This window comes from Dermacentor albipictus, chromosome 5 (assembly GCF_038994185.2).
Source record: "Dermacentor albipictus isolate Rhodes 1998 colony chromosome 5, USDA_Dalb.pri_finalv2, whole genome shotgun sequence".
Lineage (NCBI taxonomy): Eukaryota > Metazoa > Arthropoda > Arachnida > Ixodida > Ixodidae > Dermacentor > Dermacentor albipictus.
The window spans coordinates 87,819,167-87,845,000 of record NC_091825.1 but is presented as its reverse complement, the minus strand read 5'-3'; the positions used below and the strand labels follow the sequence as shown (position 1 = coordinate 87,845,000).

The following is a 25,834-nucleotide window of genomic DNA, read 5'->3' as shown; positions in this document are numbered from 1 at the left end:
ATCTCCGTGGTCTTTTTCGTCTCCACTCTTTGCATCTTATTAACTGTCTCCGTTTCTGTCGCTTTCTTTCTGGTGCCTCCTGGTTGTCTATCTTCACCTTAAATAACCCTGTACCTGGTTGTCAACTTTCTTGACCTCTTCCTTCATTCTGTGTTCACGCTTTTTAGGTACAGGTAATTGTGCACTTTAGCCCCACCATTTATTTTGATGCATGTTTCTGAGCCATTGTTCAAAACTAATTTTGCTCTGCGCTTCTCTGACTTCAAAACAGGCGCTACACATGTCACATTGCACTGCCTCGTTTGTGGTTTTGCCGAGGGCTCCAAAAGCCAACCCGCCCAACGAACTTCGGTTAACTTCCAACCTCGACAATATATCCCATTTTAGGCACAGAAGGGCATTTGCGAATGTCATCGCTGGCACTATGACACCTTTCCAGATTCCACGAACCACCTCATACTTATTACGGCCCCAGAATGCTTTATGTTTCATTATTGCTGCATTCCGCATCCCTTTTATTTTCAGATTATCTTGGTGGGTGCTTGACTAAGGCTTTTCTTCCTTTATGTATACTCCTGTGTACTTTGCTTGACTATGGGTATGACTGGCTATTGCATTGACACCACGTAGCTACTCGACTCTTCATTAAAGGCCATAATTCCCGATTTGTCGGAGCTAAATGAAAGGCCTGGATATTTCGTTGCATTGCCACACATATTCGCACGTGTTTGTAACTCTCTTGCATTGTCTGCCAGCAGCACTACGTCGTCCGAATATACCAGTCCAGGCACCCTCTGTTGCACCATTTGTCCATTACGCGTCTATGATAAATGAAATCCGAATTGACTGTTTTCCAGTTGCCTTTCTATGCCCTTAACATAAAGCGTGAACTACGGAGACAGAGGGCATCCTTGCTTTATTCATTGGCGAACTTCCACCACTTCATTTCAACTTCGGCCTTGCCATAAAATTTTTACTCGGTTGTTTCTATATAGCTCACTCAGCAACTCCACTAAATCTTCATCTATGCCTTCATGCTTGAGAATATGCCTTAACAACTGCCTGTTTACGTTGTCCTAGCCTCCCTTAATATCTAGAAATGCTATCCATAAAGGCCTATTCTGAGCTACTGAAATCTCTATGCATTCGGTTAGAACAAGAATATTCTAAGCGTCTGCCTGGTCTGAACCCATTCTGTAGTCTCCCCATTGCATCATTTATTTCCGCCCATTTGGACAGTTCTAATTTTGTGGCTTGCATTGCCATTCTGTATAGCACCGACGTTACCGTAACTGGCATGTACGAGCTTGTCCTATCCTTATCACCTTTGCCTTTGTAGGTGAGGTTGATCTTACTTTCACGTCAACTAGCTGCAGCTTTCTTAGTTTTAATCACTCTTTTAATGGCATTATAGTCATCAGCGCCATGCTCTGTGGACCGAGTTCTTTGATTAGCTGTATTGGGATTTCATCGAATCCTGCGGCGGTATCATTAGGGACATTTTCTTCTGCGTTTTTCCATTAACAACTTTCTATGGTAAATTTTTATCTGTCGGGCTTCTCTGTTGATGCTGGATCTGCTTGGTTCTGAACTGTGCTTTCTTTGTGTGCCCAAGTTAGTCCTAACAGTGTCTGCTATGTACAGCATCGCTCTGCGCCACCCCTAATAGAAGGCAGCGCCGCCCCTCAACTGAAGCAGACACCGCGCTTCAGGAAACATGAGCTCCATTAACTTCAGCTAGCCAGGGACGCGTATCGGAGGCCATACAGTGAACCTCGTCAAATTTTTTTGCAACGAGTAGTTGCTGCAGAAACAGCCCTTTGCTTCGCTCCGTCATATTGGAGCAGACACTGAAAACTGGTAGCGAAATCATGTGCCGCGAATCTGCAGTGATTGCTTTAGTCGGCATGTGGCGTTGCGCTCTGTCAGATTATTTTTAAAGACGAAGCTTTGCCATTACTAAGGACAAAAACATACCGGAGCAAATATTCGAAATTACACGAGGCCTGTGTATGATGCAGCAAAAATCCGGAGACCGCTCAGCACATCCGAATGGAATGCTAAGGGATTCACCTAGCGAGACCAGTACGTAAACTACAACTTCGCAGAAGCGCATGGACTTAAGGTATAAAAGTAGACGGAAATAACAACCGGTCAGCAGTCGAGACAAGATAGGTTTAGAGAATTGGTGAAAAGAAAAAAGTAACAGGGAATAGACTGACACAACCAGATCCATCACAGGCATGGACACTGGTACAGCGTAGATAGAAAAGATTAAAGATACGTGTAAGAGAATGCTATGAAAAACAAAAATAATTACATACTTCAGTAACTGAAGCAGGCTACGTGACGATTTCTCCCATCCCCGTTTCAAAGGGAACGCCAATAAATCATCACCATTATCGTTATCGGGTAGAATTAGTAAGTGTTGAGTTTATTGCGGGAAACTAGAAACAAACAAAAGAAATATACCGTTGTCCAGGTGACCGGCGAAAGCGCAAAAGAGCCTGAAAAAGCACCTGCCCTCCCCCTCCCTAAACCAAGATTCACCACCAAAATGACACAAAGGTCAGTGTTAACATTTCACAATAACTGTGGTAGAGAAGAAGAAATAAAAAAAGCGATAGTCATAAGACGCAAGACATATAGGTGCGTAGACTAACGCTTTTGTACATAGTTTCTGTATAGACTCACTTTACCCCTGGTAGCACATACAGTAACTAGACTCGGGGGATTTCACCGTAGCACGGTGCCTAAATGATCGCATTTTTGGGGTTGTCACGCGTACAACCAGGTTTGGTGTTATCCGAAGTAATGGGAGGTGCACGATTACTAGTTTTGAAAAAAGTCACGTGTACAGGAAACCAATAAAATAGAGTGATTCGGCGTCTCAGAAACTGGTCGTCAGGTGGTCAGGCCATGGGAGCGCTGACGTGTGCTCGGTCAGCCTGCCTGCACATAGTGCTTTGACTTAACTTGGCACAATACATGTGAACGCGCTTGGGTTCGACTGAGTCTTCTGACTCGACCCGTGAGCGTCGACTTCATATAAACGAAGTGAATGACAGAGCAGATGAAAATGACGTGCAGAAATATGCATTGGAATACGCTGAAATACGTTGAAATACAGCACGTTTAAGAATCGCCTCAAAATGACATGCCTTACAGGGGTATTTCATGCCTTTTTTCTTCTTGTTCTCTTTCTTTTGTGTGTCCACACCTGTCCTTTTGTGATCCGTCCTTCTTTCTTTCGTTTTGCCCGTCCTGCAGATTCCCTTTTGCTTTTCAGATCTCATTTGTACGTGGAGCAGCTTTCTCTTCTTTGTATGACTTAACCCGCCGTGGTTGCTCAGTGGCTATGGTGTTGGGCTGCTGAGCACGAGGTCGCGGGATCGAATCCCGGCCACGGCGGCCGCATTTCGATGGGGGCGAAATGCGAAAACACCCGTGTACTTAGATTTAGGTGCACGTTAAAGAACCCCAGGTGGTCAAAATTTCCGGAGTCCTCCACTACGGCGTGCCTCATAATCAGAAAGTGGTTTTGGCACGTAAAACCGCAAATATTATTATTATTATTTGTATGACTAGGCTTTTACGATAATAAAACGAAATTGATATTGCGCAATAGCTTTTCAGCTAAAGTTAAAGCTCCGCGTTTGAAACATTCTAAGCGTTACTCGAAAATGAAAGCTTCTGCTATCACAGTTTTGACTCTGAATTTCTTTTTTTCTTTTTGCATAACGTAAAACGTTGTCGATGTCGCTAAGAGCCAGTGTTTTGGTCATTGTCACGAGAAAATTGAGAACGACCTCTCTTTTCCGTGTCTTTCTTTGCAGGCTGACGAAACGGCTTTTCGAAGGGAACCTCTCGCAAACTTTAAGAGGAGCAGATAACTAACAAGGAAACGATGGACGTGGTGGTTTGCGTGAACAACGTATAATTACATCAGCCCGGCGTTCAGGCAATACTGTCTTCTTTCTACGCTTACTGTATATGAAAACAAGGTGAAGACGATTTGCGAGGAAGAACATACACAGTGGCCGCACGCGGTCTTGTTTGGCGCTCGGAATTCACGGCCGATACCCCATAGTGCGTTCTACCAGGACACTGAGAAACAACAATACGCTCTGAAGTATGACCCAGTGTTTGGACGCAAAAGCAGAAAGAAGTCTGTCACCGCAGTGCCAAAGACGTATTCCCGAAAGAGAAACGCCAACGATGGAGCCACTCTCCGAAGAAAGAGCCCAGAGCTACCTCCGGCACCTGGCCGTTTCCAAGCCCTCCGAGCCCACCTTGGACTTACTCGATCGACTGATCACGGCGCACCTAGAGCGCGCCACCTTCGAGAATCTGGACGTGCTGCTAGAGCGACGCGTCAGCCTCGACGCTGAGGCCGTACTCCGCAAGGTGATGGAGAGCGGCCGCGGAGGCTACTGCTACGAGCTCAACTCTCTCTTCGCCCGCCTGCTGCTGGCGCTTGGCTACAGCGTGCGCCTGCGAGCGGCCCGCTTGCGTCTCACGACTCCCGACGACTCGGACAAGCGCACGCCCCTCTCCCACATGGTGCTGCTGGTCGAACTGACCGACGGCCGGTGCTACATCGTGGACGTCGGCATGGCGCACTGCGGTCTGCACCGGGCGCTGCCCCTGGAAGGCGACGCGACTCCATTCCGCCTGCGCAACTTGGACGCGACGGAGGCTCTTGAGATCGCGGGGCCCACGTGCGACGGTGGCTGGAAGGCCATTTACGTCGTCGAGCCGTACGACTTCGACTGGCTCGACTTCGGCATGCTCAACTGGTACTCGTCGACCCACCCGGACAGCTCGATGCGGCGCCTCCTCTTGGTGGGACGCCGATCACCCCGGGACGACGGCTGTTGGCTCCGGCTTATCAACGACAGGTTTGTGCGCTGGTCGCCGATACGGGGCGTCGTCGAGAAGCGGGTGATGCAGGACGAGAACGACATCCTGGAGATTCTGCGAGACGATTTCGGGCTGAACCTGAACGCTGCGGACGACGTAGTACCGCTGCGTGTTCGCTTGCGAGGCCTGCTGGAGAATTCGAGGCTGGGCCAGAACCTCTTTCTGAAGGAACCGATTTCGCCGGAGGGATAACTGCAGCGTTCTTGTCGCGGTGACGAAAATGATTTTCGCTGTACAACAGAAAAAGAGATAGCGGAAACAATTTTTGTGCGATAAATATGTATACATACCATAGGCTTGTTGCGTGCACGATAAATATAGTATAGTATGGTATAGCGAGCCCAGATAAATAAGTTTATTGACTGCAAAAGGCAGAGAGGTCGGCCGGAAAGTGGAGTATCTGGTCTGCTACTCTGTGAGAGGGAAGGGAAGAAGAGAAGAAAGGGGTCACAATGGGGGATGATTATGATGGGAGCAACGAGATGAAAGAACAGATCGCATAAGTGTTACCATCAAAAGCTCGAATCCAGGGCAGTGGCGCCTAAGCGTGAAAAATAACGCATTGCCTCTATCGTGTGCCCCACTCTCATCAAGCATGCGCCTATGAGGAGGTCCACCGATAGTGGTCTGCTGTCCAAAGGTATCAAGGTAGCTGCCAGTTTTAGTCTATCGCGCGCATACACAGGGCACACTGCGAGTACATGGTCTGTTGTCTCAACAACGCCACACGCTGAACAGTCCGGGGAGTCCGACAGTCCAATGATCTGCAAGTACCGGCGCGTGAAAGTGTCGCCTAAAGGTAGTCTGTGTATATGGTATGCATTAGGGCGTGGAATTCCCCGCGGAACAGCAAAATGAATACTGGGATCAAGCCTTTTAAGGCGGACGTGGCGAGCGTCTAGGTGGTCCCAGTATCTTCTTGTCGCACTCCTCATTGATTCCGACAGGAGGCACGTGATGTCCAGTCTAGAGGATGGCACAACAGTTCGCAGGCCATTGCTGAGGGCGCGCCTTGCTGAGTATCGGCCGTCTCATTACCATTGAGCCCACAGTGTCCCGGGATGCATTGGAACACTCATTGGGTGCCCTTTTTCTTGAGCGCATGAAAGGAGCAAGGTGATCTGCAGCTCCAGAGCCTGACAGGCGGTTTACAGCGCGGGTTTCGAGTCGGTGAAGATGCACCACTCTTGAGGTTCTATACCCCGCAGATGTGGCGAATCGCTTACCGAATCGCCGGGAGGCGACGACGAAGTGTCTTTTGATACAGCGTTGTTATTTCTAGCTCCGGTTTATTTCTGTGAAAAGCTAAGTTCATCCGCTGGTCCTCGCTCTCTCCTGGGTCGTAATGGAAGTGAACGACCCTGCACATCTGCCAGCGGCGTCAGCGGCGGCCGCCTCCAGGAAGCGGATCGGTCAGCAGAGCGACACTGACAGCGAGGACACCGATGTGTACTCTCAGCAGTGAGGACACTTCCGATGATGACTTCCAGCTTGTGCAGAGCCGCAGAGCGAAGAGAAGGAATACCAGGACGTCCTCATCGTCAGGCACGCAAACAGTGAGACAGACGCAGAGGCCGGACGCCAATAACATCATATGTGTGGCTGTGTTTCCCACCGTCAACATGAAGCTACTTAACAGGCAATCTGTGTCGACGTCAACGGAAGCCCTGGTGCCAAATGAAATATCGGACATTCGAGTGAACACCCGTGAAAATCTGGCGGTTGATGTCCAGCATGCGGCTGCTTTGACCACTCTACGCAGCGTATCGGACCTCGACGGCATTCAGGTGCGCTCTTACATCCCTCTGAGATCTGATGTCGTCACAGGCGTTATCCACGACGTAGGCGTCGTTATCCTTAATAAAGATTTGCCGATTCTTATCAAGCCAGCAAATGATGAGGTCATCGTTGATGTTAAGCGGCTAGGCAGTTCACGCTGAGTGAAAATATCATTCAAGGGTAAATTTATACCCTCGCATGTGAAGGTGGGACACTTCAGACATGCAGTGCGGCCTTTCAGTGCCGCAAATGTATGAAACTGGGACACGTGAGCAGCGTCTGCGAAAATCAGGCAGCATGCTCCCGCTGCGGAGAGCCCCACGCTGCATATAAATGCGGCGCGACTGTAACGAAGTGTTCAACCTGCGGAGGATCACGTGAAGATTCGTCGAAGAAATGCCCACATATTAAGAAGGAAATGGCCATCTTGAAAGAGATGGCGAGAGATCATTCATCTCTTCGCGAAGCCGCCGATAAAATCAGGAAGCGACGTTCACGCCGCTGGCGCTCAAGGAAGGCTCTTCAAGGAAGGCGCATGCCACTTCCTACAACACCACCTCCTCCTCCACCGCCCAGGCGAGACAATGTGGAAAGGACCGCGAAGAGCAATTCCTTTGAGAAGACCACATGTGCCGAATCTTGGCCGGCTGTACCGAAACGACCACATTCACCAACAGAATCACAGCAAACTTTCACTGGACAACCCCCGACGTCTACTGTCGGCGATTTGTGCGACCAAGACAGGCAGGTGGCTAATATGCTGCAATCGCTAATTAATACAATGCGCATTATACTGAGCAAGCTGCACACACCAGCAGCTCGAAGCGCTCTGCAAATACTGGATGCACTAAATCCAGTGCTTGCTAGCATCGTTAAAGCATCATGGCTCGACCAATAGTTCGCTTCCGCACTGAACTTAAACGTGCATCGATTTTTCAGTGGAATGTCAGGGGTCTAAGGACCCGTATATCAGGCTTTCGCCAAATAATTTTTACAAATCGCTTCCCCATACTGGTCATTTGCGAACGATATACATCAACTCCACTCAGACTGTACGGTTATAAATCTTTCGTCTCGTCCACATGCGGTACGAGCACGAAAGTGATCATCTGCATCCGCACGGACTTAACATATGTCGCTAACGCGGTAGAGCCTCATGACGACAACCAATAAGTCTGCCTAAATGTCCAAAAGAAGAATGCGTCATTTACACTAATTGGAGCCTACATCTCCTCAGCGGGTCACTTTGACGGCGAACGACTTAATAAAATATCACTAATGAACAATGGGCCCTGGGTTATCACAAGTGACTTCAACGCGCATCACCAGCTATGGGGAAACACTATAATTGACTCCAAAGGCAGGAATCCTGCCTCCTTTGCGCCGACCATGATTTGTGCTGTGTGAATGACGGCAGCCCTACATTTCTGCGAGACGCGGACCTATGTAGCTGCTTGAATTTACCTTTGGTGCAAGGCGCTTTGCCTCGAGCGTCCAATGGTTTACGGACATAGAAGCACATGGAAGCGACCATATTCCAACATACATAAAGATTAGAGCAGTTGAGCAACGCTCCTCTACTTTCTTGCGTACAGTTGATTGGTCAAAGTTTAAGAAGGATATGGATGCCCCATGTCGGGAAGGCCTTTCACACACTATCGAAGAAGCAATCGCAGAGGCATTGAAAACATCCATCTGCTCGCTTGCAACGTCAGCAAGGCGAACAGACTTGAACATGGAACTGGAGCGGCTGCGTGCGGCACGCCGACAAGCGGAGAGGAGGTATCGGCGTACGAAGTCCGTCTTGCATCTCAGGGCTTCACGACCCATACAAAAGAAAGTCCAGCGTCGAATAAACTGGAAGATAAGCGATGGAAAAGTTTCTGTCAGTCGCTTGATCCCCGAAAATTGCTCTCGCACGTATGGAGAATGGTTAGGGGTCTTCGCTCATCTCCGCATCAAAGGAAGCCCTTGGTTGCTCTGGCCCTCTACAAACTCCGCTCGGAACTTCAAGTGGCTGAAGAGCTCTATGCACGGGTTGCTGGGTGCGTGGCCATCATTACTGACGCAGCATTGAATGACATCCCTGAGGCACGTTTACCAGAAATGGACGTGCTATTTTCACTCGAAGAGCTCAATGCTGCGTTGGCGACCTGCAGGCGTTCTTAGTCACCAGGACCTGATGGCCTCACCTATGCTGCCCCATGCCACCTTGGACATAACACACGTGATGAGCTGCTCAACTACTACAATGCGTCTTGGCAGAACAGCGTCGTCCCTAAACAATGGAAATCGAGCCGCTTGATCCCCTTTCTGAAACCTGGAAAGTCTCCGCTTGAGCTCTCATCATATCGTCCGATTGCGCTTTCGAGCTGCGTCGGCAAAGTGGTAGAAAGATTGATTCTTGATGGCTTGGAATGGTACCTAGAGCGATTCAACATCTATCCGGACGCCATGACGGGCTTTCGTCAAAGTGGCTCGTCCATCGACAACGTCATTGACATCTTAACCTGGGTCCAAAATAAAAAAAAGCCTTAAGCACCTATCTGCGGCACTTTTTCTAGATATAAAGGGAGCATACGACAACGTCGCCCATGAGGCCATACTGAACTCACTTGAGGCTGGTGGAGTTGGTGGCCGGATATATAAATGGAATCAGGACTATTTGACTGAGAGGCGTTTTTTCTTACAGACCGAAGACGGCCCAACTTCAGATCATTAGATCTGCCTTGGTGTGCCGCAGGATGGAGTGTCGAGCCCTATTTTGTTCAACGTCGTCCTGGTAGGACTAGCGGATTGCCTACCGCAGACAGTTCATGACTCAATATAGGCCAACGACATTTGCATCTGGGCCTCTGCGGTGACTCGCCCTCAGCTAAGAGCCAGGCTTCAGCAGGCGGCAACCACGACGGCGTCATATCTCCGAGAACAAGGTCTCAGTGTGCCTACTGAAAAGTGCGCATTACTTGGTTTTACGCACAAACAAATGTCATTGTACCCTGTTTCCATCAATGACCAAGCTGTATCCTATGTTAAGACATCGCTTTCTGGGCGTCATCATTGACCGCAACCTCTCGTGGAGCCCCCACTGCGTCTATCTCAAGAAGTTAGTCGCCATTGCTCAGGTCTTCGAATTGCTGTGCGGGAAAAAACTGGGGTACACCAGTCCATTCTATGTTGCAGCTGTACAGGGTTTTGTTTCTCGGACTCCTACGTTACAGCCTACCAGAGTTGTCAAATGCATGCAAGACGAACTTTCGCGTCTGGGAGAGCATACGAGGTCAAGCCCTACGCAAGTGTTTAGGGCTGCCTCGGTGCACCTCAACAGCTGCAACAATCACCATCGTGGGAGATCATATAATCCAGACACATTTAGCTGTCGACTCTCTCAGACCGCACATTAGCCTTCTGTCAAGGATCCCCGACCATCATTTGGCCACCCTACCAGCCGAGAGACCTCAAGCGACCTTTTCACGAGTGATTAGCGCTCATCAAGAGTGCATACCGGCATCTTTTACACCGGCGGCGAAGCCTTCCTCTCCCCTGTGGTGCCTGCGACTGCCTCAAGTGAATTTTGATATTCCTGGAATTACAAAAAAGTCCAATCATCCAGCACCGGCTATGAAGCAACTTACGCTCCTATTACTGCACCAGACGTATCATGACCACATTCATATATACACCGATGGTTCGACCTCACCTACCAGCTCCACTGCCGCATTCGTCGTTCCAGTCAAGAACGTCACAATTAAATTCAGATTCTCGCATACGACTACATCTACATCGGCAGAACTTGCAGGTCTCCATGCCGGTATGATGTACATCACCGAAGAGCCAACAGAGAAATGGGTCACATTTTGTGTCTCTAATGCAGCCCATCACAGTCTCAAGTCTGCATTACATCACAGAACTTACGAGGAGATGATTTCATTTCATTTCATTTCATTTATTTACTCTCAGGGCCGTTCGGCGTTACAGAGAGGAGTGGGTATACAAAAATGCAAATGGCTATACACGAATACATTTTTAGTAGGAAGCTTAATGAAGGTGATCGTATACAGCAGACTTGAAGACTTCGGGTACTGCGATGGACACGACGGAGGCAGGAAGGTGGTTCCAGTCCGCGCTTGTCTTCGGAACAAACGAATCAAAATAAAGATTAGTCCTGCAGCTTGGCACGCCAACTTTGAACCGGTGGTCCATGCGGGATGAAAAGTAAGGAGGAGTAGTAAAGAGTGATTGCTTAAGAGTGTCAGAGATGAAATATATTTTGTGAAAGAGGCATAATCGAGAAATACGACAGCGTAAGGAAAGGTCAGGAAGATCTAATGTTTTCTTCATTAGTGTTACACTGGCTGAACGAGAATAGTTAGAGAGTATAAAACGAGCAGAACGATTTTGGATGGATTCGAGGGCTTGTACGAGTGATTTAGTGTGAGGATCCCAAACGGAAGCAGCATATTCTAGTTTCGGGCGCACGAGAGTATTATATAGAAGTAGTTTTAGGGACACAGGAGCCAGGGAAAAATTACGGCGAAGGAAACCAAGTGTGCGGTTAGCATTATTAGTGATATGTTCAACGTGCTTTTTCCATGATAGGTTGGCAGTAATGTATACGCCAAGATACTTATAATCGGAGACTGTAGTTAAAGAAGAGTTATTAAGGAAGTATGTGCATGAAGACTGGTTAGGCGTGCGCGTTATTCTCATTGCTTTGCACTTACCAATATTTAGTTTCATAGACCAGGTGTGACACCAAGTGGAGATTTTATCCAGATCAGATTGAAGAATGGCTGCATCAGAAGGTTTAGATATTTGTCTATATATTACGCAATCATCAGCATAGAGTCTAATTTGTGAGTCAATGGAATTAGGAAGGTCGTTAATATAAATGAGAAAAAGCAGAGGACCTAGTACGGAGCCTTGGGGAACTCCGGATGTTACGGGGCATGCAGGTGAGTCACAGTCATTAATTGAAACGTACTGGGTACGGTCCTGCAAAAAACACTCGATCCACTTCATCAGATTAGTATCTAGGTTTAGTTTACTAAGCTTGAGAAGTAGTAGTTGATGAGATACCGTATCAAATGCTTTCGCGAAATCTAAAAAAATGCAATCCACAAGTGATGAACAGTCCAAAATGGAAAACAAGTCATTAGTAAATGCGACCAGTTGAGTTTCACAGGAGTGGTGTTTGCGAAATCCATGCTGATTAGGTGTGAAGAAACAGTTTGATTCTAGATGCGACATTAGGTTAGAATATATTATATGTTCAAGAAGTTTGCATGGAATCGATGTTAATGAGATAGGCCTGTAGTTGTGAGGGCTATGAACATCACCCGATTTATGCACCGGAACCACCTTTCCCACCTTCCAGTCGTCCGGCAACGTGGCGCTCTGCAATGACTGAGCAAAAACATACGACAGTATAATGGAAGAATAAGTCTGGGTATTTTTCAGAAACTTGTAGTTAATACCATCGGTGCCAGCTGACGATGAGAGTTTAGCAACTTGAATGAGTTTAGAAATGCCTACCCAGTCGATAAGGATTGGGTCCATTTGAAAGAAGTCAGGTGCAGAAATAATAGGAACGGTTATTGGTGCAATATGTGAAAAGGATGATGAAAATGTGTCATTGAGTAAGATACAGCACTGTTTATTTGATACAAAGAATCCTCGATCGTTCCTCAAGCGAACTTCTTCGGATTCGCGCATGCCGATAACATTCCAAAATTTGCGTGGATTTGAAGTAAGTAAAGAGGGAAGGGTTGAATGAAAATAATTGTGTTTAGCACCGATGAGAGCACGTTTATATTCCGCAGCGGTAGATTGATAAGCCAACCTTGATCTGTCAGTCATAGCTTTCTTGCAGCGGCGGAACATGCGCTTTTTCCTGTTTAGTAAGCGTTTTAGCGATAAGTTGAACCACGGCGAACGCCTCTTGCTAGATATTCTTCGTAGCGGAATATATTTATCGACAAGTGCTTTGACTTGCATTTGAAATAACCGCCAGTTCTCTTGCACTGTGCGTTCCCAGAACTGTGGCGAGAACTCGTCAACGAATTTTTCCAAAGCAGTATTAATGGCTTGAAAATCTGCTCTCCCGTAATCGCGGATTATTTTCGAATGTTTCGATGTGCGGTGCGAGCGCGATGGCTTAGTAAAATGGATTGTAAGGTGATCACTTAGACCTGGCAGTAGCGTTAGGGAAGAGACCGAATCGGGATAGTTGGTTAGTACAAGGTCGAGTGATAGCTGACATCAGGGAAGTGCACCACCATCCTCTGGAAAGAGGACACCACATTATATTTCAATGGATTCCTGCTCACTGTGGCATCGTCGGCAACAACCTAGCTGACAAGGCTGCCCGGTGTGCCCACGAAGATACCAAGACGCGTCCAGCACCTTTGGCGAGTTCGGACGCTGCCAGAGAACTTCGCCTACTTGCACGCAAGAAGTCAGAAGATCTCTGGATTTCAACTGCCTTCAATTGCAGGTTACGTAAACTGGACCCCACGCTACGGCTACAACTGCCATTTAGCCTTTCCCGCGGCCAAACAACCGTGTTGTGTCGCTTAATTGTGGCTGGGGGTGGCGTTCACGAACGCATACTCCTATTGTATGGGAATGGCCGAGAGCCCGATGTGTGACTCCTGTGGATGCGAGGAGACCATCTATTACCTATTGTGTACCTGCCCTCGCTACGATGTCCAACGCCTCTCTCTGGGGGCAACTTTACGCCAACTGGACTCGAGACCATTCACCGAGTCAAAGATACTCGGACCGTGGCCACACCCGTCACTGGCTCGAAAAGCGATTCGTGCACTAGTGCAATACTTGAAGTGCATCGGCTTAAGAGACCGTTTGTAGTGTCCTTGTGTATGGTGTCCCTCCCACACGTACTCAGTGCTTACTCTCTCCCTTTCTTCCTCTTTCTATTCCTCTTTCCCCCGCCCCCAGTGTAGGGTAGTGAACCGGATGCTGTTCTGGTTGACCTCCCTGCCTTTCCTATCCTTGTTTTCTCTCTCTTACCGAATGGCCACAAGCTCTGCAGCGGTTGATGTAGAATTATGGTCTAAAACGAAACTTCGAGTCATCCGATGGGCGTGTATCGCCACACCACAGCTGCTGTCGATGCCTTTGGTGACACGGATTTTTCAGCGTACACATGAGCACATGTCTGGTATTGTGACCAGATGTATGGCAGAGCAAGTTGCTGCTGTCCCATAACGGGAACCAATGATTTATTGTTTGTTATTTTATTGTACTTTCAAGACCGAAGTATTACAGAGGGGAGTGTTAAAAATCATACTCAAGTAAATAACACAGCAGCAAGAAATCGTTAGTTATTACAGCAAAATTGATTGGTTAGTTCTATCCGGAAGTGATGATGTCTGGTAAGGCCGAATGAAACTTTGAGTTGTCCTTGATTGCAACAACTGCGCAGGCAAGGTGGTTCCATTTCTGAGACGTCCTAGGAATTAGTGATTCGTCACAGGTTCTGGTGCGGCATTTAATGATTCCAACCTTATGGCTATGATCAATGCGAGAGAACCTGTAGGTAGGAGATGACATAAGATTATCGCGCAGGTAGGAGTTGTGGAAATATAGTTCGTGAAATAAAGCAAGGCGAAAGCACTTACGCCGGGCTGAGAGAGTAGCAAATAGCAAATAATTTTTCATGGCGGGTACGCTTGATGTGCAGTTGTAATTGCTATGAATGAAACGCGCGGCACTGTTATGGGTTAGTTCAAGTGATTGAATAAGGGTTTCGAAATGCGGGTCCTAGATGGATGAGGAGTACTCCATTTTACTCCTAATAAGCGTTTGAATTGTATAAGATTAATTTTAATGATGTAGGAGCAGAAGAATAATTTTGGCGAAGATAACCTACCATGCGGTTAGTATTGTTAATTACCTTATCGACGTGCAACGACCAGGAAAGTGACGAGGTTATGTGGACGCCTAGGTATTTATAGGAGGTTACGACCTCTAGGGGAGTATCATTGGCGTAATAGTTCGGCGGAGAAATATTGCTGCGAGTTTTTATTTAGTATTTTTTTATTTAGTATGCCGGAGACATGCAGGCACGCTGAAGGTTGAGCCATCACCCACGGTGGTTTCATGGGGTGATATGGAAGGGCGTCGCCTGATGCTATGTGGGGTTGGTGGCCGCGGAGTGCATTTGTGAAGCTCCTGTCCGGCCACTCATGCAGAATCGACGTGAATGGATGGCGATGGTGTCGTGTGAGTAAGCATAAATACACACGAAGTGGTTTGTGGGACCCGGGTAGCGATAATAGGCAGACGCGGGCTTCCTCAATCGTGCCTTCTTTAGAGGCACGCCGTGACAGGCCAAGGCATATTTTGAGTGCCTGCGCTTGAACGCTCTCTAATGTACGTAAGCAGGAAATGCTTAGTTTGAGAGTATCGGGAGGCTGTAGCGAATGTAGCCTACGAATAGAGTGGGCCGTATTTCACGCCTGCTACGAAGCGATGAACCTGGCAAAACAAGAGGAAATTTTTGCTTCAGCATATTAACATGCCTCGACCATGACAAACCGCGCGCTCAATGATAGTGCCCAGTAATCTGTGGTGGGAGACATAAGGTATCACAACACCGTTAATGGAGAACGAGTAGAGGCAGGCAGATTTGCGCGTAAATGCAACCACAGCGCATTTTTCAGCAGCTAAGAGCAAACCCGGTCGCCGTAGGTATTGTGAAGTAGATGACACAACACGTTGAATCCTCGCAGGCAGTTGTAAGCGTGTCGAGCCAGAAGCCCAGATACACATGTCATCAGCACATGCACTGATGTGGATGTGAGCTGTAAGCTCACTCACCAGTGGGCCAATCAGCGCCACATTAAATAAGGTTGGGCTAAGAACTCCACCCTGAGGAACTCCACGGCATACCTGATGACGAGTAGTCTCTCCGTCAGGCATGGACATGTAAACGAAGCGGCCGCTGAGGTAGCTCATAATCCACAGGTAGAGTCAGCCGCCAACGTCCAAGTCGTCTAGGGCATCGAGAATGGCTTCGTGAAGGACGTTATCGTAGGCCGCTTTGATGTCAGCGGCATCGAGTCGGCGTCTAGGGTTTTCATGTTCCACTGTCGTTACCAGGTCGATGACGCTGTCAATCGAACAACGACCCCACCGATCCCTGTCATCATGTCTCGACAAAGATAATTCCTCTCCAGAAACCATTCGAGCCTCGCCAGCACCATTTGTTCCACAGAGAACGAAATCGCTCACGTGCACAGCGGTAAACACATTCTTGCGCCAGAACAAGCGTTACTTGCGAAAGTGCGCTTCTCGGCGCAGTGAAAATGGCGTTACCTCATGAACCCTTAAAATACGCTCTGGGCTTCCTTTGCCCCACCAATAAGGACGTATGCACCAGCAAAGCGTTAACAACAACGCATCAGAACTTACCCACGACTTGCGTTGTCTAATTCCTCTACTAAAGCTATAGGCTAAACGCCATTTAAATGTCACCAATTTATGGACATAAATCGTGTGACGCTTTCCTTTCAGTATTTTCTCTTTTTCTAGTTCTTCCTAAAGGTTTGAGAAGTGGGCGAGTATGTGGCCGTGTTTGGCGAGTGTCTTCATTTGAATTTCGGAAATCTTAATCTAACTCCTTCAAATATAAGAATATGACGTTCGTTAAACGTACCGCGTTCATGCGAGTATACTTTACACAACGAACTAGGCGCACAACTACAACCTCGGGCATACGCATACTTATGTTGTTGAAGAAACACGCGTATGCTCCGTTGGTTCTTCGCCGGATAATACCCGAAAATTCAGTGCGTGGCCGATTCCCCACGCCTCACGCTCTCGGGAGCGCTAACTTGTGTATAACCAAATGCACTTGCCACTTAAAAGGACATCACAGAGGAAAGTAATTTGAGCTGTATCTGTAAATCACCCTTTTGCGATACCAAAGATGCAATTGACACCGCGAAACGAGGCTTGATAATTCAGAAGCGGCACAAAAAACGATATACAGCTGGCGACGCCTTTAAGCTTTCGCACCAGTACGCCGTGACGTCATGGATTCTGAAAGCGTCTGCACGGACCTAGTTAATTTTTTTATTGGTAAAGATATAGGCTGCATAATATTGTTAAATAAGCCGAATAGTGAACTTAGCATGCCCGGAAAACCTTTTATTTAGCCCTCACAACGGCCTAAAGCACGCAAATATATCGGGACACCTGTGACGCCACACTCACGTACCGGAGCTTTAGGTGGGGGAGTGGGATTGAAGTTGAAGCTTATTTCAGGCGCCCGGAAAAAAAATTGACCTTGATGTTTATTGTTCTAATAACCAACATGTTACCGTGAAATTAAGAGAAGTGTCTATTTTAAGGAATAATTTATCAGTCTAAACTGATTTAGTGTATCTGTTTAGTAACCTTTAAGCGTATCTGCCGAGCAGAGCTTTCGTACCTCGCTTTCTGGTTACTTAGACGAAGAATGTTTTGACTACAACATAGAGTGGTTAACTGACGGGCTAATTCGTGAATCTTTGCAGTGTTCAGCGGCTCACCGTCATCAATGTTTTGCATCAGTATCTGCCTAAGTATACATGCATCCAGTGATTACTGTTGTACCACGTATGTGAGGATTCTGAAGATAAATTCGTTGCTTGCAGTGGGAAAGCTGAAGAGTAATGGTTTGCGGTCGGCTTTTACGTATTCGGTAATAAATGACTAAAGCACTTACTATGACACATGGTTTGCAGTTCTTGGTACAGGCTGGGCACTGGGAATATGGAGGCATTACTTATCGCACACAAAATGGCGGCCGCGTTGAAGCCAATTCTTGGACCGAACAAACAGCCTCTACCAATGTCTTTCGAGATTTTGTCTTGAAAGAACAATACTACAGCTTTTAACTTGTACGTGAATCTTTCTAGCCGCCTATGCCTTACTAGATTCGACGACGCACAGACGCTTGGAACCATGATTACCATTGGCTCACTTCCGGTCTCTAAAGTGGGTGCTCTGCTGACAGCCAACTGCCCAACATCGTAAAAAGTCACAGGCCTGCGTCGAACACGCTGCACAGTCGCAGCGTAAGCTTGAGGAGCGGCTGCATAAGGCCCATTTTCGGCAGCATGTACTAGAGGGTCATCGCGGTGATGTCTCTTCACGTTCTTTTCACGAGAATGATCTGAACTGTCCGCTCGACGTCGACGGCCAGCTGCGGCTTGTGCTGCTCTCTGCACAGCGGTCTGCTGAGCCGGACGTTGCTTGGTTGCAGTCGCACGCGCAGCTCTACACTCTAAAACAAGATTACACCATTTCGGTCGTATCTTGCCACACAACAATAAACATGATCTGTCTTGTCCACATTTCCTTTCTTTAACGCTGCGAGCCCGGTACTTCCCAGTAACGAACGGCATGCGCGTTATCAGCATGACATAGCATTCCCGACAGGAATGTAGCGGGCGCGGCGTTTTCAAGAAAGGAAACGCAAGCAAGGCAGATGACGATTATCGTTGTGTGGCAGATATACACCCCAAAGGGTGTGCCTTTGTCTTAGAGTGTACGATTCACTTCTTCAGCAGCGGTTCGCACCATAACGTGCACCGAAGACTAAACACAGGTATCCAGATTACGCGGCGCACACGTCGCACCCCTTGACCCGTGGCACGACACCATGCTGTTTGTGATGACGTTGATGACTTACTGGCATCGCCTTTGAAACGGGGCGATGACTTAGTCATTTAGCATGCTGGAGTTCACCAGAACCAGCTACATGCAGCATGCAACTGCTACATGCAATTGCTATACATGCAATTGCTAAATGCAACTGGATGGATGGATGTTATGAGTGTCCCCTTTGGAACGGGGCGGTGGGTTGCGCCACCAAGCTATTGCTACTATACTGCCTCGTGTCCTACATAGGTTAAACAATGAAAAAAGAAAAAAAAAACACTACGAACTACCACGCCCAATTTTTCTGATACCCTATTGCTAACTGTGCTTTTGTACGTCTCCTTCTTCTGTAGTTTCCCTGCTGTTCTTCCGCCAATCCTCCAATCGTCTCTTACTAATGTCTATTGCGGACATGTTTGCTTTACCTCAGCTCCCGCTGAACCCAAGGGCTTCAAGGAGGCCAGTGGTGCCTAAATCGACCACTGGGTAGACGTCTTCACATTCCAATAAGACATGCTCCATCGTTTCCCTAGCTTTACCGGAGCAAGCACATGCTTCTCATTTCTTCTTATATCTCGCTTTATCGGTGCTTGTTCTAAGGCATCCCGATCTCGCTTCGAAGAGTAATGAGCTTCCCTTTGAGTTATCATAAGTGGTTTCTTTCCCGATTTCATTTTTTTTTTCTTTTTAAGTAGTTACTCATGGCAGGTTTCTTTTCCATTGCCGCCACCCATGAGATTATTTCAGGCTCTCTGACTTTCCGCTTGCCCTTCTTTGTTGCTGTGTTGCCCACCCTACAGGCCGCATACTTGCTGGTAAGCTTCCTAGTTCTTTTCCTCCACTGTGAATCAATGTTTTTCCTGTACAGATACCTGAACACTCTCCCAGCCCATTTACTTTCTTCCATATTCCTCAGCCGTTCTTCATACTCAATTTTACTGAGAGCTTCCTTCACTTCAAAGCTAGTCCAGCCCATATCACCATGCACAGCTTCATTTGTAGTCCTCCCGTGAACGCCCAATGCGAGGCGACCCACTGACCTTTGGTTCCCGTCGAGCCCTGATTGTACCCCTGATTTAAAGCAAACAACCGCATTTCCAAAAGTAAGTCCTGGAACCATTACCCCTTTCCACATACCTCGTAGGACCTCGTATACCTATTGTATCCCCATAGCACTCTGTGCTTCATTATGGCTGCATTTCTCTTCCCCTTGACTGTTATGATTTTTTCCTGTGCTTCCATATATCCATTGCCTTTGTTTATCCATATACCAAGGTATTTATATTCTGTTACCCGAGGTATTTCTTGGCCCTGCATTGCCACTGTCTGGTCACTGTTATCATTGAATGCCATAACACCTGATATTCTAACACTAAATTTCAAACCTAAATTGTTGTCTTCCTGTCCACAGATATTAGCCAGATGTTGCAAATCACTTTGCTTGTTAGCTAGCAACAGAATGTCACCCACATCAAATAAACCTGGAAGATGCAGATCTACTAGTCTACTCGCCTGTTTGTATGAGAGATTAAACCCGAGACTACTTCCACTAGCACCATCTCCATCCTCACCATGTACACCATAAACAGCAGTGGGGATAAAGGGCATCCCTGCCTCAGTCCCTTGTTGGCATCAACTTTCTCATCGCTCCTCATCCCTTCCCATTCAACGCAAGTGGTATTTTCTAGGTAAATCTACCCCAAGAGCTGTAGACAATCGTCACCTAAGCCTTCCCCTTCCAGAATATCCCACAATATGTTGCGCTCTACGTTGACATAGGCTCCTGTAATGTCTTCAAAGGCCACATATAACGGTCTGCTTTCTACTTTTTATATTTCAATACAATGAGTAAGAACAAATAAGATATCATCTAATCGCCTAAATATTCTGAAGCCATACTAAAGTTCTCCCAAAATGCCATTATTCTCTGCCCATGCTTGAAACTTTAATTTGATAGCCGGCATTGCTAGCCTGTATATTACCAATGTAATAATCAACGGTCTATACGAGTGGATTATACCTCTCTCCCCTTTAGCTTTGTAAATTAAATTCATTCTACTTTGTCGCCAACTGTCTGGTATTCATCTATCTTTCATTAAAGTTTTTTCCACTGCTTTGACCAGAGCTTCCTTACTTTTTCGCCCTTGTGCATTAATGAGCCTCATGGGAACTTCGTCTAGCCCGTTGGCTGCGCACTTAGGAACAATTTCTTCTGGTTTTTTCCAGTTAAAATTTGTCAGCACCAGCTCCTTTTCCATCTAGTTCTCTTTCAAGCTCTCTTTTTCTTCAAGTAACCTCATTTCTTTGGAAAGATTCGGCTGTTATTTTTCAGATGTAATTTATTGCCGCTTCTCCTTTCAGTCTGTTTTCATCTTCGTCTAGGATATGTTATTTTATTGTTGTTGACTTCCTGCATGCCTTATAATTTTGTGTGGTTCCAAAATATTCTAGGTGCGGCCTTCTTTCTCAAGGTAGTCCTTTCACAAGGTAGACTTGTGATATGCGCGCCGACTAGCGTCAATACATGCAAACTTTGCATTGCAGTTGCGTTGTATTACACCAGGTGTCCCGACATGTGGCAGAATTGCTTAGATGTAGCAGTTGCATATTGCTGGACCTGGTTAACTCAAGCAGGCTAGGTGACTATTTTTCAACGCCCTGTATCAAAGGGGATGCCAGTAAATGATCATAATGATTATCATCGTCAACAACATTAGGGTATCGTGCCACGGCTCAAAGGATGTGATACGTGCGCCGCCTATATCCTCGGTACCTGTGTTTACACTTCGGTACAATTTACGGCGCGTTCTCGCAAGCTCCAAACCGCTGCTCCAGAAGCGAATCGTAGAGCCGTGGAACGCGCGCGGCTACAACCAGGCAACGTCAGGTACGGCGGAGCGCAGTGCGGGAAGCATCACAAGGCGTAGCCCGCCGTCGACGTCGAGCGGACAGTTCAGATCGTTCCCGCGAAAACGACGCAAAGAGGCTTCGCCGCGAAGACCCTCTAGTGCGTGCTGCTTACAATGGAGTTCCTATGGAGTCAGCCGCTGCTCCAGCTTACCCTGTGACTGTGCTGGATGTGCCGCGCAGGCCTGTGAATTCTTTCTCTTAACTTCAGCTACCACTGCCCCTGTTTGCTCTCTGATCCACACCGCTCTTTTCATCCCTCTTTCCATTAGGCCTAAGACTTTTCGTTCCCTTGCTTGTTTGGGCGGTCCTATATATGTTCTCAAGCTTCATTGTTAACCTCCAAGTTAGGTTGAAGAATGCAATGATTGTACACTATTCAAGGACAGCGGTGAGCTCTCGGTCATGATTTGGTGAATCCGGCCGTATGCACTCCGACAGATTCTCATTCTTCTGTAAATTTAGATCTCATGATCATGGTTCCTGGTGAGTAATTAACCAAGAAAACCTTACCGCTGTACACGCTCTAGAGGCTGACTGCCGATTATGAATTCTTCGTCGCTTGACAGATTATTCAACATTATCTATGTCTTCTGCATATTATTTCTCAACCTATATACTCAATCAATTGTTGCAATGTGTCCCCAGCATTGCTGAACAGGACAATGCTATCGGTAAGCTGAAGGTTGTTGAGATATTCGCCATTGATCACGCACTTAATCCTTCCTAGTCTAATAGCTTGAATAGTTTTTCTAAGCATGTCGTCATAGGCGGGAAGTTCATTTCTTTCTGGGGTCTAACCAGCTTTCCGAACACCATTCGTCAATGCATACATGACCTTTAATAACAGTTCCACTTGAAGAAACTTTGTGTGGCTTCGAAGAAGTGTTCCCTGGAGTAACGACTTTATATCAGTATTTACAAGACCTCACAGTAAGACGCAGTTCCATTTCACACAGCCTGTTTCATCTCCACAACCTGAATGCCCTCTCACCACCAACAGACTGGCGTCTCTCGGATGACCGATCCGACAAGCGGATTTAGTTGGACACGTTAGGGAGATATATTTGTTTTGTGCCTGTTAAGTCGCACAATTGCACATCAATGAAAAAAAAAAGCTACGCCTTGTGAAAGGTTTATTACACAAAGATACGATCAAGAAATATTTTCCTCGCACCGAACTCGGTTGTTTCTCGGTTGAGCTTCTTCAGATATTTCCTGTCAAGTTCGGAGTGTGTCCTTTACATGGATTTATACGGTAAGAATCTTCCTTCGCGTAACTCCGCTATCACTAACACGGCTTCACCTTCCCGGCGAAATTGCAGCCTTTTATTTCCTGTCTCTCTCTTTACTTATTTCCCCACCCCCCACCCCTTTTTTTTACAGGCTCAGTATAAGCTCTGCTGTGCATGACTGCTATTAAAGGATTTCGAGCGACTCCGGCTTGGCCTCATTTCTGTTACTGAGTGAAATATATATATTTATGACCGCTATATAATATATATATTTATGACAAGTGGCGATTCTTCCATCCCTAATCTATGTTGTAAATTATTAGAAGAGTTTTTTTTCGTGAGGTGCTGGCATTGCCTACTGGAAACAGAAACAATAGTGAGACACATATCATCCATGTGCATTTCACATGCCGTTGATAAAAGCTTCTGCCATAGGGGTCACTGGAGTCTGCAGGTTCTTTAAGGGCCAAAAAGCACGCAAAGCAATTTGAAACGAGGTTTGCACACAGCAAGATATTATTCTCTAGGCGTAGGCTATGCATACGATTAGAAAAAATTGATAGTTGGCTACTTCCTTCGATTAAAAAAAATATAATAAGCTTTGTCATGTGTGTATATTTAAATATAGTATCGGTGCGTATTGTTCACAGCGGAAATTTTTTTAAAATGTTAAAGGCAAGAATACGGATGAGATAGCCGCCGCGGGTGCTTCTAATGCGCTTGTCCTCCTTGTTTTTCGAGCTGCCTTCGCATGCGCGAAGGCAGCATCATACGACTCATAAGAGCCTTCGTCATTTCTCAAATAAAGTACACGGCAGCGTTTCACAACTGGACGTTAGCGGAAAGAAAAAAGCTCAACGCCCTCATACGAAAGGCGTACAAATGTCGTTGGGACTTGCGCCAGGAGTCAGCACCACCAAGTTCTTAGAACTAGGCTTACACAATACGCTCGAGAAACTCGTGGAGGCGCAACAAGTGCCCCCATTCGAGAGCCTATCCAAGACCCACCCGGGTAGACACGTGCTCGAAAAGCTCATCATCACATACCACCCGCAGCGTGGCATTAAAGTAGAAATTCCTAGAACCATACGGGAGGGGGGGGGGGGCGAACAACTATACGTACCCCCTTTGCCTCGTAACATGCACCCCCACCACTACACGGGGAGACGTAAAGCCAGGGCACAACACATGAACCAAAGTTACTCCAACAACAAGGACGCGGTCTTCACCGACGCAGCCCGTTATCGAGACAGGAAGAGTTTCGTGGCGGCAGTTGCGAGCCACCGAGGCAACCACCTCACGAGCGTCACCGTGCATACGGCACATGCCGAAGCGGCAGAGGAAGCGGCCATAGACCTGGCCCTCACACAAACCAAAGCGAGATACGTGATCTGCGATTCGCAAAAGGCAATTCGCAATTTCGCAAACGGGCGCATCTCGCAAGAGGCGTATCACATTACTCCAGCGACATCCTATACAACAGGGAGAGACCGACTTCGATAACCGAAGGCATTTGCTATGGATCCCAGCACACACTGGATTGAGCACCCCCAAGGAAGCAGCTCAACGCGTTTCTCGAGGCCTCACTCACCGAGCATCATCGGAGGAAGAGCCCCCGCGGGGTACTGCAAACGTCTGGGCGTGGGAGGATCGTATGACCAGGTTCCACGACATCACGACACACTACCAGTTACAAAGTCGCGTATACCCATTCCCTCACCTATATATGTTAGACAGGATGCAAGTAGTACACTTCAGATAACTACAAACAGATTCTTACAGAAACCCCCAGACTCATGCACGCCGTGTATCCAGACATGTACACTACAAACAGATGCACATCGTGTGGCGAGGTTGCCACACTTAATCACGTGTTATGGGAATGTCAGCACTTAACAAACAAGTCGGGCAATGCCGGTAAGAGGAACGACACTTTGTTCTTTTTGACGCGGAGACATACGTATTGGTTGCGGTCATAAGGCTGAACCATATGCAAAACATAGGTCAAGTCTTTGCCAATTTAAATGAGAACGTTGCTTCGTTGCTCGCATGTGGAAGAAGCAGGAACTTCATAACCAGGTATCTGTAAGGAGTTAATGCGTTCGGTTCGCAATTAACAAGTATAGGAAACCGGTTCTTCAAGAAAAATTGGCACAAATCCGAGATGCGGGACTTCAAGCCTCTGGAATTCCATTGAAAAATCGTCGCACTTCTAACTTGAGTGCGAAGAGAAAGGCTTGAGTTAGCCATGGTCCTTATTTTAGGCTTGCAAGTACTGGATTCAGTGCGTCCAATATTTGCAATGCGCATTGAGCTGTCGGCGTCTGCAGCTTGTTCAGTAGCATGCGAATCGTATTCATTAGTAATCGCACCATCACAAGCAATTACCGATCCTGTTCAGTCAATTTACCGGCAGGAGAAGCTCGGGGTAGATTACTTCCGTCGGCGTGCAGTGAATAGCCAGGTGGTTGCCGCTTTGGTAACGCAGGCCAGGCTTCGGTGCCCATATTCGTCTCAGTCCCCTTGTCCTTTGTAGGCATTTCTGATGTGCGTGGCCTGGGTGGCAGTGGAGGAGGTGACAGTGGACGCTGCACACGCGTCACCGACGCAGCTTTCCTTGTAGAACGTCGCCGATGGGAGCGTCGTTTCCTGATTTTAGCGGCGGCTTCTGGGTGAAAGTAATGATCTCTTGCCATTTCTTTTAAGTTAGCCATTTCTTTCTTAATTTTTGGGTAGTCCTTTGATGAAGCCTCCTAAGATTCCTGGCAGTTTGGACGCTTCATGACAGTGGCCGCACATTTATCCGCGGCGTGTGGCTCAGCGCGACGGAGGAACACTGTTCGTTCTCACAGACGCTGCTCACGTGGCCTAGTTTCATGCAGTTGGGGCACTGCAGAGGCTTCGGAATGAAAGGCCGGACAGGATGACTAAGTGGCGTATACCTTAACGTGGGACGGCAGGCAGATGCGCTTGAACAGAATGTTCACGCAACGTGGGTTGCCCAGGCGCAAGCCATCAACACTGACGTCATGATCACTCGCTGCTTTAACAAGAATCGGCAAGTCATTGCTGAGGATGGCGAGGTCTACGTCGTATATGACACCGGTGATGACATCAGGGCCCAGCGGGATGTGATAGCGCACCTGCATGCCATCAAGATATGTTACCTTGCGTATGGCGCTAAGAGCACCCGCATGCTGAACATCAACCGCCAGTACTTTTTTTGCGGGTGTCCATTCTAATGTACGTGATTTCGTTTGGCACTACGGTCTCCAGCTGAATCGGGAGAGATTGCCTATTAAGCCGCTTCATGTTAC

General features: G+C 47.3%; 1 protein-coding gene across 3 annotated transcripts in view; it reads left to right on the top strand.

The window, feature by feature from the left end:
* The window catches only part of LOC135915973 (arylamine N-acetyltransferase / N-hydroxyarylamine O-acetyltransferase-like), a 15,176-nt gene extending 9,161 nt beyond the window's left edge, over nt 1-6,015 (top strand). For all 3 annotated transcript variants that reach the window (XM_065449149.2, XM_065449148.2, XM_065449150.2), the window contains exon 3: nt 3,837-6,015. In XM_065449149.2, coding sequence (XP_065305221.1) covers nt 4,135-5,115 — 981 coding nt within the window. In that variant the 5' untranslated portion in view covers nt 3,837-4,134 and the 3' untranslated portion in view covers nt 5,116-6,015. The remainder of the gene's footprint in view (nt 1-3,836) is intronic.
* Nucleotides 6,016-25,834: the final 19,819 nt, after the last annotated feature.